At 30.7% G+C, this 17,168-nt stretch overlaps 1 protein-coding gene and 1 non-coding gene across 2 annotated transcripts; one reads left to right on the forward strand and one right to left on the reverse strand.

The window, feature by feature from the left end:
* Nucleotides 1-9,122: 9,122 nt before the first annotated feature.
* Nucleotides 9,123-12,524, forward strand: LOC131610981 (uridine nucleosidase 1). Its single transcript, XM_058883088.1, has 9 exons — nucleotides 9,123-9,475; nucleotides 9,773-9,888; nucleotides 10,002-10,061; nucleotides 10,243-10,425; nucleotides 10,537-10,641; nucleotides 11,590-11,686; nucleotides 11,779-11,886; nucleotides 11,993-12,128; nucleotides 12,218-12,524. The coding sequence occupies exons 1-9, from the start codon at nucleotides 9,397-9,399 to the stop codon at nucleotides 12,324-12,326; spliced, it is 993 nt and encodes a 330-aa protein (XP_058739071.1). The 5' UTR covers nucleotides 9,123-9,396; the 3' UTR covers nucleotides 12,327-12,524.
* A 1,831-nt stretch (nucleotides 12,525-14,355) lies between these two features.
* Nucleotides 14,356-14,439, reverse strand: TRNAL-CAA (transfer RNA leucine (anticodon CAA)). Its single transcript has one exon. It is a non-coding gene; the product is annotated as a tRNA-Leu (tRNA).
* Between the last annotated feature and the right edge of the window lie 2,729 nt (nucleotides 14,440-17,168).

The following is a 17,168-nucleotide window of genomic DNA, read 5'->3' on the forward strand; positions in this document are numbered from 1 at the left end:
CCTCAACCCATGTACAAAATGCACGGCACAAAGCCTACAACGAACAATATTACAACCAATTACAATTACGACATGAAATACAAAGGATCTTTGTAAAAATCGTAAAAACAACAATTGGAATGTGTAATATTGCCATAAGAAGACCACCTCCAAACCAAAAACTTAATACTCCAAACCATATTATTTATGTTCCACACTTCCTCCCTAAAACAAAAAGCATTCCTAGTTAACCAAATTATCCAAGCTGTGGCTAACCAAAGCACCCCCAATTTGCCGCTTTTGAACTTTTTACTACGGCTCAAAGAATGCCAATTCACAAAAAAAGATGCACATTCTTCCTCCATCCAACCCGGAAATCCCACCCACTGAGCAATTTCATTCCAAACCAACTTAATCACATAACATTTAGAAAACAAATGATCCGCCTCTTCCACATGAGCTTCACAAAAAATGCAATTTAAATTACTAAAAGGGATATCTATACCTCTATACACCAATAAATCTTTGGTAGGTAATCTATTCAAAAAGAGCCTCCAACCAAACGCTTTTATCTTATACGGAACATCCGATTTCCACAACAAATTAAAAGCCTCATCACCCATAGCCGGAGGACCATAAGGGATACGCCTAGAAGCATACAAATCATAACAAAATACTTCTTGATAATTGTCAAATTGCCAACAAAACATATTTTAAAATAGTTGCCATTTTTTATTTTAATGTATTATTAATTAATTTTTGTTTTCAATTATATTTTTTAATCAATACTATGAACATCAATCTTATTATATTCAACTTTATGATAATGAGATTAATTAATTAATAATTCATTTAGTTTATTTTATAAAACTTATTTTCTTTTATTCATTTTTTAATTTGTGTGAAATAATTTAGATTTAAATGTAAATAAAACATTATTCATTTTAAATTTTTATATTTATTTATTTGGTTTTGGTCGTTGTAAATATTTGACTTTATGATAATGAAAACTAACCAATAATAATTTAATTTTCTTATATTCATTTATATTTTCAAAATGTTGTGTTATACAACATATTATAACATTTTTAGTTAAACAAAAAACATATTATTAACATTTTTTTTTGTAAGTATGAGTGAGTAGGTCATATGGATCCAAAGAAAAGTCCATTCTTTATTAATTCTCTGATCATTCTAAAATGGCTTATTCATAATACTGCCAAATTTAACACATTCAGCTACAACACAGCAATACGTTATTGTTGTCTTCACATGCCTCTTGCCATTTTCTCAAACATAATCTTGCTGCCCACATGATAAAGTTTGATTAGGCCTCTGATTGACTCATCATTCACATGTGGCCAACTGTTAATTAATATAATAACTCATAAATTAGTTTTCAACATATGAGCTAATAGATGTTAATTTTTTAAGTTAGTTGATGATTGACATCAAATAAAAATAATTGAATTTATAGTGTTATGTAAAATTAGTGATTAGACTAATTTATACTTACAAGAAAAAAATATTTAGTTTTTTCCATTAAGATAACAACGACGAAATTGAGGAAAAAAATTAAAAGTTATAAGATTTAAATTATAAAGAGTGAAGATGCATTTTGATCCCTCACAAATATTACACGAGTCAAATTAGTCCCTCATAAAAAAATTGATCCAACTTAATCTCTTACAAAATTTAACCGGATCATATTAGTTCTTCTGCTAATATTTTTCTCAAATCGGTTTTTTCCTACTTCTAAACCGGTTCTTTTCATACTTTTAAACCGTGACTGAACTGACACGTTGGATTTTTTTTATTTTTTATTTTTTAAATAGTAAATTAATTTTGATTTTTAATTTCATTTTTAAACAGTTATCCATGAATAATATAAAAAAAGAAAAAATTATTTCTTATAAAGTAATTTTTAAATAAGTAATTTTCATGATTTCTACTAATATAAACAAATTTTATACATAAATTTTTATCTATGAGGTCTCAAATCCAAGTCCCTTCAAGTTAAATGATTTTCACTTTACAACTAAACAAATCAATTTCTATCGTTAATGAAGTGATTATCATTTACAACTAGAAAAATCAATTTCTATTGTTAGTAAAGTGACTATTATTTACAACAAGACAAATCAATTTCTATTGTTAGTAAAGTGACTATTATTTACAACAAGACAAATCAATTTCTATTGTTAATAAAGTGATTATCATTTACAACTAGACAAATCAATTTCTACGGTTAGTAAAGTGACTATCAATAACAACTAGACGTACAAATCTATTTTTATTGTTAGTAAAGTGACTATCATTTACAAATAGACAGATCAATTTCTATTTTATTAAATTGACTGTCATTTAATCTGAAGAGACTTAGGTTCGAGACCATATTGATACAAATTTTTTATTTTTTATTTTAAATTTAGAATTGTTTTAGATTAACCACATGGGCCTGAGTTCAACTCGTTATAAGAAACAATTTTGGCTTTTTTATATTATTAATTTATAATTGTTTAAAAATGAAATTAAAAATAAAAATTTTAAAAATGAAAATAAAATAAAATCCAACGTGGCAATCCAGTCACGGTTTAAAACTAGAAAAAAACCGGTTTGAAAAAAATATTAACACAAGGACTTATATGATCCGGTTAAATTTTATAAGGGATTAAATTCAGTCTATTTTATTGTGAAGGACTAATTTGACTCGTGTAATATTTATGAGGGACCAAAATGGGTCTTCACTCAATTATAAACTATAAACTATTTGAATTAGTTTACGAAAAAAAAGTTATATAAATCATTTTTATAAAGAATATTGTTATTATTAGGGTTAAATATATAAAATTTTACTGTAAAATAGGCGAAATTCGTTTTTCTCTGTAATTTTTTTTCAAACACCTATTTGAAATATAAAAATACTATGTCTTTTGCGAACTAAGTGTAAAGTTTACCCTATAATATTCTTTTGTTTGATTTTCTCCCATAGATTTGGTGTTTAAATTGCATGCTTAGGGGGTAATCCAAACAAAAAAATATTATAGGGGAAACTAAAAAAAATATTATTAATGGGTAAAACGAATTTTGCTTATATTACCAGAGTGAAAAGAGATATTAAAAGGATTACCAAAAAAAAAAAATACACCAACACTTATAAATAATAAAAGATTCAAGATTCAAGAGATAAGAAGAAGTTTGGTACAACAAGAGAATAGAAAAAGAACAAAGGATGAAGAAAGAGCCACCAAAACTTAGTCTAAACGATAAATGATATTATCATACATGTGACTTTAAAAAAGTCACATGTTGTAAGCTTAAAATGTGGTGTTGTCAAATAGAGACCCTTATATTTTTGTTAATGTTTGATTTTGCTGATGCAATGATTAATGTTAGGCTTAAACTTCAATTTGAAAAGTACTGACAAGAGAAAAATCGTAAAAGACAACATTAACATGTGTTGTGGCCAATGTTTCTTTAGAGAATAACTCACTTTATTCTGAAACCTAATTCTCTTTACACTAAATAAGATACTATTTGCATGAATTACACATGTACGTGCTTGGTCAAAATTAGCTTAACTACTAGATAAGTTCTTGGATAAGTTTTTTGAAGTAGTTGGAATCATACTCCTAACCTATTTTTTTCCTTTATTTACTTTATGTCTTCCAAATGTGTATTATTTCTTTCTTTCTTTCTTTTTTTCTTCAAGGTTTTATACTCTATTTAATACTTTTTTCGTATTTTATTATAAATTATTTTGGAGAAAAATCGTTTATTAAATTATAAATTATTTTACAATATTAAAAAATTATTAATAATATTTTTTCTACTTTACGAAAAATGCTAACCAGTGCCCTCAGGACAATATCCAAGACTTTAAAATAGTAAATTTATCTCAGTAATCTGCGTATTTAATATCTTGGAAATTGAAATATTAAAAATTCTATAAAATATTTTCTTTTTTAGGAATGCTTAACCATTGCCCTGAGGGCACTTGTTAGCAAGACCCCTTTAAATATATACTATACTCTCCGTTTTATTCATTAATATTTTTTATACTATTAATGGACTTTTCATTCTTTAATTTTTTTGAATATTATTAATGAAGGAGAATTTTGTACAATTCTTCATATTTTATATTTTTAATACTTGCCTAAGCTTAAGGAGCGATCATTCCACAAAGTTCTACGCAATAAAATCTCGATTTATACTTTCTTCCTTAACCATATGTTTCACACCAAACACAATACTTATTAGCACGCCTTATTCCATACTCTTTTTGTTATTTTCTTTTTCAAAAATTTTCTCTTTTTTCTTTCTTTTTCTTTTCTTTCTTTTTCGCTTTTTTTCTTTTTTTTTTTCTTTTCACAACCTCATACCAACCACGACATATGTAAGCAAACATCCTCTCTCCAACTTGAATACAACCATCATCATAATATGAATACTCCCTACTTTTTAAGGCAAGACAAAAATTCAAACTATAAATCATAGTTGAGGGTTCAAGAAAACAAAGAATCAACATTCATACAGAATTGAGAATCAAACGCTCATAGACAACGCATTAAGAAAAAACATTATGGACATTGACAAAAAGGCTCTAAGGGTATTACTAATGGTCACACACTCACAAGGTGAATTGATATTTGGCTATGATAGTTGTGCTCAAAATTAAACAAGTGCCTTGATCACTTTCGTGCATTCACAAAATCAATACAAACGACAGATTAAACATAATAGTATCCAGTTAAAACAAGAAATGTCGGTCACTCGCATATATACACAATGGAAAGCTTCCTCACATTTATGGGTAAAAAGGGAGAATTAATGTGATTTAAGTCATGAACAAGTTATGCAAAAAGAATGAATGATATGAAAATTGTACAAATGAGAAGTCTCATAAACATGCTAGGCTATAGAAAGTGATAAACGATATGTAAATTTTACAAATGAGAAGTCTCCTAAACATGCTAGGCTATAGAAAGTGACAAACGAGTACCTTGCTACGTACAACTTTGAACAATATCATTACCGTACAATTGGCATGTTGAATCTATCAAAATTGGAGAATTACCAAATGCGTCTCCAAGTAATCGGGCAAAAATTTGAGTCTAAACACAAACAAAAGAATTAAAAATAAAACTATAAAATACTATACTATAAAGCCTTGGTGTAAGTAGGAAAAAGGCTATCCAAGTAAACCATTAAAAAGAATTTACTGGCTGAAAGTTACAGGACACGCGGCTTAGCGCGTGAAGTGCGCTATACCAGTTGCAGAAAAACCAGGACAACAACAAGCAGTCCTAGTGCAACCTCCACTCATCACCTACACATCTCATTAAAAAAAAAACACAAAATTTACAACCATTGGGGTGCCTCCTAACAAAGGCTTATTTTACGTAGTTAGCTCGACGCCTTTATTGTGCTCAGGTAGTAACTTTCTCCACGACACGCCAACACTCTCGCCTCAACGCAACCTAAAGAAAATATCCTAACCACACACTTGACAAAATATTACGAAACAATATAATTTACAACAATACGTAAACAACACATATGTGCACAAAGTCGAACAATAAGAAAAAACACAATTTTTACAAACGGTTTGGTGAAAATAAATAAACAAGTTGAAAAGTGAAGATTTGTCATTAAAGAGCTAATCCGAGTTCAAGTTGTTTAGTCAGCTCACCAAACAAAATCGAAGTGTGTATAACTATACAGAAGTATACAAGTATTAATATATACGATATCTACAAAACTCAAAAACAAAGAAACTATCGCAATGAGATCCAATAGAAACACCAATCCCCGGCAACGACGCCATTTTGTTGAAGCTGTAGAGCGGCAAGCAACAAAAGTTTTGGAAATATTTATCCGGGAATTTATCGTCTCCACAGGGATTAGTGCTATTGAATTATCGTTCGACAAAAGTTTGAATTGAATTGAATTGGTAAAGCATAAAAACGGAAAAGTAAATATGAACATAAAAAGAATACATTCTTTGGAAAGAAATAACTTATCAGGCATGTAAATACACTCACTCGTCACAAATTTAAATCTATCACGCTGTTGCACTCAACTTATAGTACTCGTCCGAATCACCACATACCTCTCACGTCAATGTCCATGTCTGCAACACCGATGAGAGTTCAACCATATTGCTCTTTCGACGATGTCTCAACCGATCAAACAACACATAGGCATTAAACTTAAATATTATGTGGATGTTAACCTCAATCCCATCTCTAGAATCTAAAGCTAACAAATATCCCCCTAATCAAGACTTGTGATGTCTATTTCTACAACAACACAAATCCGAAACATTTAAGACAAAAGATCAAGGAAACACCGATAAAGATTTGTAAAGTAAATTTATACAACAAACAAACAAAATCCAACAAAAGAGAAATACACAAAAAAGAATGAAGAAGAACCAAACATCTCACGGGTTGTCAGCTCTGATTGATGAGAAATCTGACTCCGGATCATCTGTATGCAAGCTCCAATGTTGTTTTCTAAGCTATCTAGACCAAAAAATAAAGTTTGATAGAGTTGGAAACAAATACCGGAAAACCATAACCTAAAAAATATGTTTTCCCCCTATTTATACACTTTGAAACCCGCAGAGCGCGCGTCGCGCGCTGGGAGGGTGCATCGCGCGTCTGTGTTGTCAAATTTTTTCCAGCTTTAGTAAAATTGCCATAACTTGAGAACCGTAACTCCGATTTGCGCCCGATTCGAAGTGTTGGAAAGCTTATTCAATTTCCTATCTAACAATGAATAAATAACAACCAAATTGATGATTTCTTATTCTTTGATTTTGAGCCTTATTCGTTGATGAGTTGCTTAAAATCGCGCGTTTGAAGCGGTGTCTTCGACTTTTTATTGCTCATGCTCTAAATATGCATCAATACCTACAAAATGAATATAAAACTATCAAACGGTACACAAATACACTAAAACTTAATAATACACAAAGTATACATATTTACACAAAAAGCGGAGATTATTCACACGATATAAACAAAAAGTATCGATAAGTGCCACAAATTATATATACAAAATAACGATATTGTTAGACTTATCAGTTTGGCTTTATGGCGAGGTTTCCGCCCTTATTATGTTGATTTGTTGTAAACTTTTGAAGCCTCTCGGGTACATCTTATGCTAGAGACGTCGTCTTTTATGTTATATTTCATTTTGGTTTTTTAGAAGAAAAAAAAACTAACGAAAAAATAAATTTAGCCAAAATAAATTTATTGTCGTTAAGGGACCAAACCTATACATCAATTAACTTTTTATGGGTGCTATAAAATCTTATCCAAACCGAACATATTTCCAATTCTACTCATTTCCCACTAAAATAAGTCTATGTTTGGTTTCACGTTTGAAACATTTAGAATTGATTTTGGACGCTTAGAATTGATTTTGATGTGTTTGGTTGATCTCGAGTAGAACTGATTATGCTTTCAAGAATTGATTCTACTTGAAGTTAAGATTTGTAACTTTTGATCAAACATGAATTTTAAACGTGATTTTTACACTAAAATTAATTGTTCAACTCACTTTTGCAAAAATTTCTTCAAATATAAATCACTTTACTCTTTATTCACTTTTATCTAAAATCAATTTTACATAATTCACTCAAAATCAATTTTTTCTTCGCAAAACTCTACACACACTAAATAATCTTTAAACTTGGCATTAGACAACGTTATTTAGTTTTGTTGACGTGGAGGCTGAAACTGTCCATTAGTTCTTTTAAAATAATTTCATTTTTACATATTACATCATGATGGATATGATATACAATTTATTAACTCTTCAGATGGCAATAGTGTTTTCCGTGAGTTTTTACGATTACTATCACTCGCTACAATTTGGATTCTGTGGACAAAAAGGAATACCAGGTTGTTTAAATCCAAAGTTAGATCTATTGTTCAACTGTTAGATAGAGTTAAATTGCTTTCTTTTTGGTGGCTAAAGGCCAAGTCCGTTTATTTTATTTCTGGATCTCATATGTGGTGGAAAAATCTCTTTGTGTGTTTGGCTTTAGGGTGAGGTTGCCGCCCTTATTATGTTGATTTGTTGGAAACTTTTGAAGCCTCTGTGTTACATCTTATGATAGAGAGGTCGTCTTTTATATTATATTTCATTTTGGTTTCTTAGAAGAAAAAAACTAACAAAAAAATAAATTTAGCCAAAATAAACTTATAATCGATAAGGGACCAAACCTAAACATCAATTAACTTTTTATGGGTGCTATAAAATCTTACCCAAACCTTAACATATTTTCAATTCTACTCATTTCCTACCAAAATAAGTCTATGTTTGGTTTCACGTTTGAGGCATTTAGAATTGATTTTGGACGCTTAGAATTGATTTTGATGTGTTTGGTTGATCTCGAGCAGAATTGATTATGCTTTCAAGAATTGATTCTACTTGAAGTTAGAATTTGAAACTTTTGATCAAACATGATTTTTAAACGTAATTTTTACACTGAAATTTATTGTTCAACTCACTTTTGCAAGAATTTCTCCAAACATAAATCACTTTATATTTAACTCACTTTTATCTATAATCAATTTTACATAATCAATTCACTCAAAATCAATTTTTTTCACCGCACAACTAAACACACACTACATAATCTTTAAACGTGGCATTAGACAATCTTGTTTTGTTTCGTTGACATGGAGGCTGAAGCTTTGTCCATTAGTTCTTTTAAAATAATTTCATTTGTACATAATTACACCATATGGATATGACATGGGCAGTCATTCTTATCCTCCATGTCATCAAATAGTCGGAAACAATAAATAATTCTAAAATGATATTTATTTAGAAATAAGTTATTATTTTAATAATTCATTAATTAAATTAAGCTATTTCTTATTTTATTTTGGAATTGAATTCATATAAAACATATTTATTTAGAATTAAAGCGCACACAAAATAAATCCATACAAAAAAGTCGTGTTAATCGTAATAAAAAACAAATTTTCTTTCTTAAAAATAAAACGTTACTGACCTACCTTTCATTACCCCACGAAAACGACACTACGATGTCCTAACTTTCTATATATACTTTTCAGAATTTTAGGAATTGTAAAAAAAAGGATATTCACAAAAGAAAAATGATCCACCACGTGTGAGGTTCTAATTCGTCAAACTACATATACAAGAGAACCTTCGTCATCGTTCAATTCTATTTTCCATCTTCAACTTCATCGTCCTTCTCTGCATATTCCTTCGCACCTTCTTTCACCTTCGTGTGTATGTATGTATGCACCTTGATTTTCACACATACATACATACACACATAATCTTCTAACCGTTTTTCGTTAATTTCTCTCTGCATTTTGTTGAATCCCTAACTATTTGCGATTCAATTCAATTCAAGTTTTGATAATCATGGACGGTTTAGTCAACGGCGTTAACGGTGTAGTTGAACACGTTGAGAAGCTCATTATTGATACTGACCCTGGGATCGGTTTGTTTCATTTCTTTTATATTTGAATTGTGAATTTGGATGGAATTGGTTTGATTTTTGTGTTAATTTTGATTAGATTAGAGGTGATTATCATGAGGTTGAATGAAATTTGATGTTAGAAGTTTATAATTATGATTTCTGGATGTGCTTGTTTGTTTACGGTTGATTCTATGTGGTTGAAAATAGAAATATAGTTTTACTTGATTTGTGAAGTTTTGCATGAGAAGTGTTTTTTTACTGTGAATTGATCTGAGATTCTGTTGGTAGAATAGAGATGATGTTTTTGTGATTATGCAGATGATAGTATGGCGATTATGATGGCATTTCGTTGTCCTGAGGTGGAGGTGGTGGGTTTGACAACGGTTTTTGGTAATGCGCAGACCGAAGATGCCACACGTAATGCATTGCTTTTGGTACGGGGTTTTTTTTTATTCTGGATGATGAATATTGATTCTGGAAAATCATGTGTTTTTTAATGTTTATGGAATATGTTCTTGATTGTGTTTTAAATGTGCAAAAAGGATAGTGTGAGATTGCAGGCCGTCAAGATCTTCCTGTTGCAGAGGGAAGCGTTGAGCCATTGAAGGTATCTATCTATCTATCTAGTTTTGACCTTTTTTTTTTGCTTCTCTGCTGTCAATTTAGTCGATATAAAGTTTTTTTAGATGTGTGATTTGCGTCCTTTCCTTGCCCCGTCTCACAACTTTTATTTGATTATGTCTTTCTAGTAATAATAATTATGATTTGTTGTATTTTTTTCGAAATAGGGTGGTAGGCCCCGTGTTGCCGATTTTGTTCATGGTAAAGATGGATTAGGGAACATATTCTTACCTGATCCTAAAGCTAATAAAATTGACAAAAGTGCTAGTGAGTTTTTAGTGGAGAAGGTATCTGAAAGTCCCGGTGAAGTAACTGTGCTAGCACTTGGACCACTTACAAACATAGCTCTAGTAAGTTGCATACTTCTGTCTTGTACTTTATGGTCCTGGCCTTGGACCTTGGCAATTTCAACTTACAATGCTATACATTTTTTGATCTGATGTTCTATCTTTTTGTTTTAGGCAATCAAAAGAGATTCATCTTTTGCAAGCAAGGTGAAGAGAATAGTTGTACTTGGTGGTGCATTCTTTGCCTTGGGAAATGTCAATCCAGCTGCAGAAGCAAATGTAAGTCCTAGAGTTCTGTTTGCTATGTTTCCTGCAATAAAGTTTTTTGTCTGCTTGAAAATTATCATGTAGAAAATATATATATATCCAGTTGTGAGTTCCTCTTGCTTCACAAAACAACAACAACAACCAAGCTTTATCCCACTAATTAGGGTCGGCTACATGGATCAATTTATGCCATAATGTTATATCGAGGATCATGCATCACAATTCCATGAATTATTTTAACTGTGTTTATATATCCTATTTCATTCTCTAATTTTTCGCCTTAAAAAAAGTATAACTGTATTTTTTATTAGTGCTGTCAAATTGCAACACTAAAGCTCTGCAACATATTGGAATTTGAACAGATCGCTAATGCCTGTGATCCAAATATGTCTCCACCACTGTTGTCGGATATAAGTTATAGCACTGTTATATTACTATAGCATAGTGAAATTTTTTAGCAAAGTGTTTTTGTATGCCATCCACAACTTATAACACTGATTTGGTTGTTGATCGACTTGTGCAATTATGTTGAGGGTAGTAGTAATTTATGGGGTTAAAACTAAACCTTCATTTATTTGTATGTTGTTTTTGAGGAAATTCATCTCTTTGTATGTTGATTGTATATGGCGTGCCCCAAAATGCAGTTTACTGTAGTAACTCCTAAAAGTTTGTGAATGAGGGCCTTACATGTATAAACCAATAAACAATCTACACTTTTATGAAAAGTAAGCGCCCTTTTGGCTTCTTGACATTAAGGACTGCATATTATCCATTCACTCTGCACTATATATATTGATTCTCAAGCATATTATCCATTCACTCTGTACTATAAATTGATTCTCAAGCATATTATTTTCTAAGGGGAGTGGTTATAGAAAATAAATAAATGGAATCATTTTAGTCTAATACAATCTCATATTATATTGGTCTTAATCCTGATGACTATTCATAAACTTGCAGATATATGGAGACCCAGAAGCAGCAGATATTGTGTTTACTTCTGGGGCAGATGTTGTTGTTGTTGGCATTAACATCACAACCCAAGTGCAACTTACAGGTGGGGTTGTAATCCCAATTGGCAACAATTTCTATGCTACCTTTTACTATTAGTTATTATTCTGGAAAGTAAACTTTTTCGGTTGGTTTCAGATGCTGATCTCCTTGAACTGAAGGAATCAAAAGGAAAGCATGCATCTCTTTTAAGTGACATGTGCAAATTCTATAGGGATTGGCATGTAAAATCCGATGGTGTCTATGGTAACTTTTCATACTGTTTTGATGCTGCAAATTATGCTGTTAAGGAATACACATCTTGAACTAACTAAAGTTGACAGGAGAATAATAATTTGATTTCTTCTTTCAGGAATATTCCTACACGACCCTGTTAGTTTTGTGGCAGTTGTGCGTCCAGATCTTTTCACATACAAGAAAGGAGTAGTGAGGGTAGAGACACAAGGCCTCTGTGTTGGACATACACTTCTAGACCAAGGACTAAAAAGGTTTCTCCATACTTGAAACTATTATTCTTGTTCACTCTTTTTGGTGCTAATATTTTAATGCTCAACATAATTGGGTTCATTTCATACAGATGGAATACGAGCAACCCATGGACGGGTTATTCGCCAATTTCAGTAGCTTGGACTGTAAATGTTGATGGGGTTCTTAGTTACATTAAGGAGTTGTTGATGAAACCCTGAAGAATAGGCATTTGTACATGTCAAAGCTTTGGAAAAAGTTATGTATAAGTTTATTCAATTTATTTCACTAATTGTCAGTTAGAACTTTGGGTATCAAGGGCTCATAGTAGTTCCCCTCATCTTCAGGGCGATGGGTCCTTGTCCCTTTCAATATTAGAAGTTCATGTACCAATAAAATTCTCTTTACAAGTTTTGCAATTATCCTATTCACTAGTTGTTTAAAAGACTGATTATAATTCTCTTTACAAGTTCTGATAGTTTTGCAATTATCGTATCGTATTCATAGAGACTAGTTGTTTTAAAGATTGTTTAACAATTTTTAATATCTTTAGTAGAAAAGGGTTGTGTATTTGTTGTGATGCGTGAAAATAAATTATATAAAAATAAATGACAGAAAGTTAAATGGAGATTTTGGCGTTAAATGTAAGAAATTTGTTGGGGGGATAGATTTTATCATTACATGTTTATCATGCACATCCATAGGTCAGTAATATGTGTCTATACTCAGTTATTAATATTATCACATGTTACTCTTATTCGTATCTCATTTTGATCTCAACAACAAGAGATCGGTGCATTACCTAATAGTTTGATATATCGGCTATTAACCAACACAATATTAAGCTCCAATAGTTAAAAACTATCAAGAGTCCCCACCGATTCATACAACAGTACTTGCAGATATTGATGCTAACCCTATCTCTAAGCGCTAGTATCAAATAGATAATTATCTTGAATCTATTAATGACAAACACCTTTCGATGTCATGTCACCCCATGAAATAATGATTTAGGTGGCAAAGTTAAAACAAGTATTAATATTAAAGAGTCATACATGAATATAAAGATTACATATAACATGAACCAAATTTTTTAAAAGAGAGATATAATATTATTTGTTATCTCTGGTACAATAGTGGTGAACATTTGAGGAATGATCCAAATACTTCTTTGTATTAGAAGATATTGAATATTAGTAGTTTTTAGGTACTTATAGTTGATCCAAAAGATCAATGAAGTCTTTCATTTTATAACCTAATTAATTTTCATGTTTTTTATTTTCCACATAGCAGATCTTCAATATAATTCAAAGTATGCTTTAAACCAAATCATATAGAGGAAGATATGTGATGCTTAATAGGTTGTTTTTTCTTGAAGTTCTTGATTATAAGCGTAATGATCCATTGCTTGTTAGTTTTGATCATGCTCCATCAAATAGCGAGACATCCTAATTTATTTATACTCTTAATTTTCTTCAAATCAAGTTTACCTATAGAGATAAGAGTACAACTTTATCCCATAAGATAGTGACAAGTTTTCTTGTGTGAAAATTTCGTCTCCACACAAAGTTTCATATGTAACTATCCATTCTATTCAAAATGGCCATTGTCCATTCATAGATTTTGAGACAACTTAAAGATGTATGACTCTAGGCTTGCCTCTTAATATAGGTACTTCAAGGTAGTCAAAAAGGGTTTGATCAATGTTAAAGCCAAACATAGTAGTTAAGTTGTTGAACCTAGTATGGTTGAATATCCTCTAATTATCTTGCACTTGATATGGGGAATATCTTGTCATGAGTTTGTCCATATTATTGAAGAAGATTTTGGATGCTTGTTGCCTTCATCCTAGTAGCTAATAATGACTGTATTACCTGAAGTTTTGTAATTACTTTTTACTTGCTCCTCCACCACTCTAACTATTTGTCAATTGAAAGCTTCCTATATAATGCAAAAGAAAAGAGGAGATAAACGATCTCCCTATCTCAAACCTATATAAATTTTTAAGAAAACCTATGACTTTTTCATTGAAGAGTTGTTTTATAGATGTTTAAATTTATGAGACTAATAATTTGTAGTTACAATGACTACATATTTTAAACAAAAAAAAATACAATATTATCTAAATATATATCACAATAATTTAAATCAAACTCAAAATTAAGCAAAAGAGAATAATTTTACATGTTAGTGAAATAAGAAAAAAATACAAACAATATTAATAAAAAAAAAAATCAAAAAAAATGAAAATGTCAGAAGTGGGATTTGAACCCACGCCCTCTTTCGAAGACCAGAACTTGAGTCTGGCGCCTTAGACCACTCGGCCATCCTGACTTATGTTGTTAATTTTGTTAAATGCAATAATATATATTATTACTCCATCCTCTCATAAAAAGTGTCTCATATGCATTTTTTTTTTGTCTCAAAACAATTGTCCTTTCACGTTACTAATGTAATATTTATTATTATTTTTCCACTACTATACCCCTATTTATTAACTTTCACTTTATTCAACCGTTCTATTCACTACAACAAATAAGGTATTCTAGTAATTGATATTAGTTTTAACATTAAAACCAACACATCTAATTATTTTCTTAAGAATCGCGCATTGCTCAAATGAGACATTTTTTATGAGACGGAGGGAGTAACATCTTATACCATTATTAATATTAAAAAACATTTAATTTTGTATGAGAAAGAGATATTATGTATGATTTTCATTAATTAGTATCAAGAGTAATAAATAATAGAATATACATTAAGGGGAAAATCATAATGTTGTTCTAAACTAAATCTATTAAGAAAAGAAAAGGGAAAATTAATATCTGAAGGTAGAGAAAAACACAAGAAAGGGGATTTAAATTGGATTTTCCAAACTTTCCCTTTTAAAAAAATATCTATTTAAGATAAACATTAGCGTATGCAATAAAGAGAAAGATGACATATTCATTTATCCAAGTTCCCCTTAGAAAAGGTTAGTCCTTTCACCCGTCAAGGTGAAAGAGAGTAGTCTTTCTGACGACAGCATTTCTGATAATTCTTTAGACAACAGTCCTAAATCATACAGAGCTTTATGGTCTACACACTCAAGAAAACATTAGAAACAAAATTATTTACATATAAAATATATGTGTTGTTATTATCAGAACTTAGAGATAAAGTGTAGAAACAAATCTTGTTCTAACAAGATCTAGTGCATAGATTAAGGGAAAATTGTCAATTCTCTAACCCTCTAATGTTGAATCCATTAATATCAAGAAATAGTGTTGTTCGGTGGAGTTAAATTAAAGGTGTCTATGATGGTGAAGATAACTTCACAGTGTTTGGTTATATATTTTTAGCAATGTTCCTTTTTCACAAGTCCAAAAATACTAAATTTTTTCAACAACGTTACTGTTTCGTGAATATCAAATCATAGTGAGAGACTTGGTTTTGGTTTAGAATCATTATCTCTAAGGATTATTATTATTATTATTCTCCATTTTTCTCTATTATTTCTGTTATCTTAATTCTACCAATTTAAAAGTTATGTAAGGAAGCAATACAACCATGGTGAAATGCTCTTTAGCCGATGCCCACAAAGTGTTTGATAAAATTCATCAACTAGACCTCTTTTGTATTGCGTAAAGAAAAGAACAATTTTTAATTATTCAATGATTTCAACTCATATAAAAGGTTTGCATTATTCATTTTAAGGATTTCGTTGTTTCCCTAATGGCAAGGATGGGAGCAATAGTGTTTTTCGTAAGATGTTTCACCTTAAGACGTCACACCTATGTAGTAATGAACGAAAATATGCAATACATAAACCCATTGAGATTTATCATGATTTATTTATGTATTTGTAAGAGTATTTAATGGTGGTCGTGCAATGGTGGTCGTGCAATGGATGTGTGAAAGGTGACTGAGTATTCATGCATGAATCGAGTGTGTCATCATCCTTATAGTTTTTTTACTGCTTTTCATGTTACATGGCAGGTCAATAGCCATATCATATGTATTTAAAACCATCTACTATGAAATACAAGATCCTTGATGCAAATTAGGAGATTATTGTGGGGGAAAGGTTTATAGACAGAGTTCTCACAACACCTTCACTATGAAGATTATACCTCTTAGCTGTCAATTTTCTTTCTCTCAGGCATTGAAAGCTGCTTTGTATAAAGTGGATACTAAGTCTGGATTTATATGTGCTTGAGTCCCGGTTGTATAAAGGTGATTAAGTCTAAAAATACAAAGGATCGTAGGTCTGAGAATCAAAAGTCTTTTTAAGAACATCATATTTTGAGGTGCTTGGTTATTTGGAGAGACGCATATAGTCTTGCCAAATTAGTTGATAGTGTGTTGGGTAACCTTGAGCAAGATGATTTGAGTCTTATAATGTGAGTTTATATTGAGGATGATGCTAAAAAAAGATCACTACCATCAAACATATTCTCCTAAGGCCGCATGTGACCACTTCACAGAGTATTTGAAAATGTTGGGATAGTCTGATGGCTCCTAATAATTAAGATACAATGAAAGTTTTAAAGGATAAACACCCGTACATGCCGAACACCTTGTTCGCTGAAACTCCCTTGATGGCTGAATTTAATATACTTTTTGTTTCAAAACTTGCACAAATATCAAAAGTACTATTTGTTTGTCAAAGAAAGTATATAGTAAGTATATATTGGATGAATATTCTTAATGAACGTGGGATGCTTGGTTATATACCCTATTTATTTCCAGTAGAACAAAATCACACATTTGCTTTTAGACAAAGACCCCTCCATACTCATATCCCTCTTAATATAAAATTGGTTAGATGACTCATTTATATCTAGCCATTAGAAGACCATAATTAACATACCATGTGCCTATTTTAAGTCAATTCATGCAAACACCATTTTAAGACCATTAGGATATGCCTATGAGAGTGTTAAAAATATTGGCCTAGACAAAATTTTACCTAAATATAACAATCTTGAGCTAGTTAGCTTTTGTGACTCAAATAGGGCTTCATGTCCATTGACAATTATCTAGTTATTTAATGAAACTTGACCATTATCCAATATCAT

Source organism: Vicia villosa, linkage group LG6 (genome assembly GCF_029867415.1).
Source record: "Vicia villosa cultivar HV-30 ecotype Madison, WI linkage group LG6, Vvil1.0, whole genome shotgun sequence".
In the NCBI taxonomy this organism is placed as follows: Eukaryota; Viridiplantae; Streptophyta; class Magnoliopsida; order Fabales; family Fabaceae; genus Vicia; species Vicia villosa.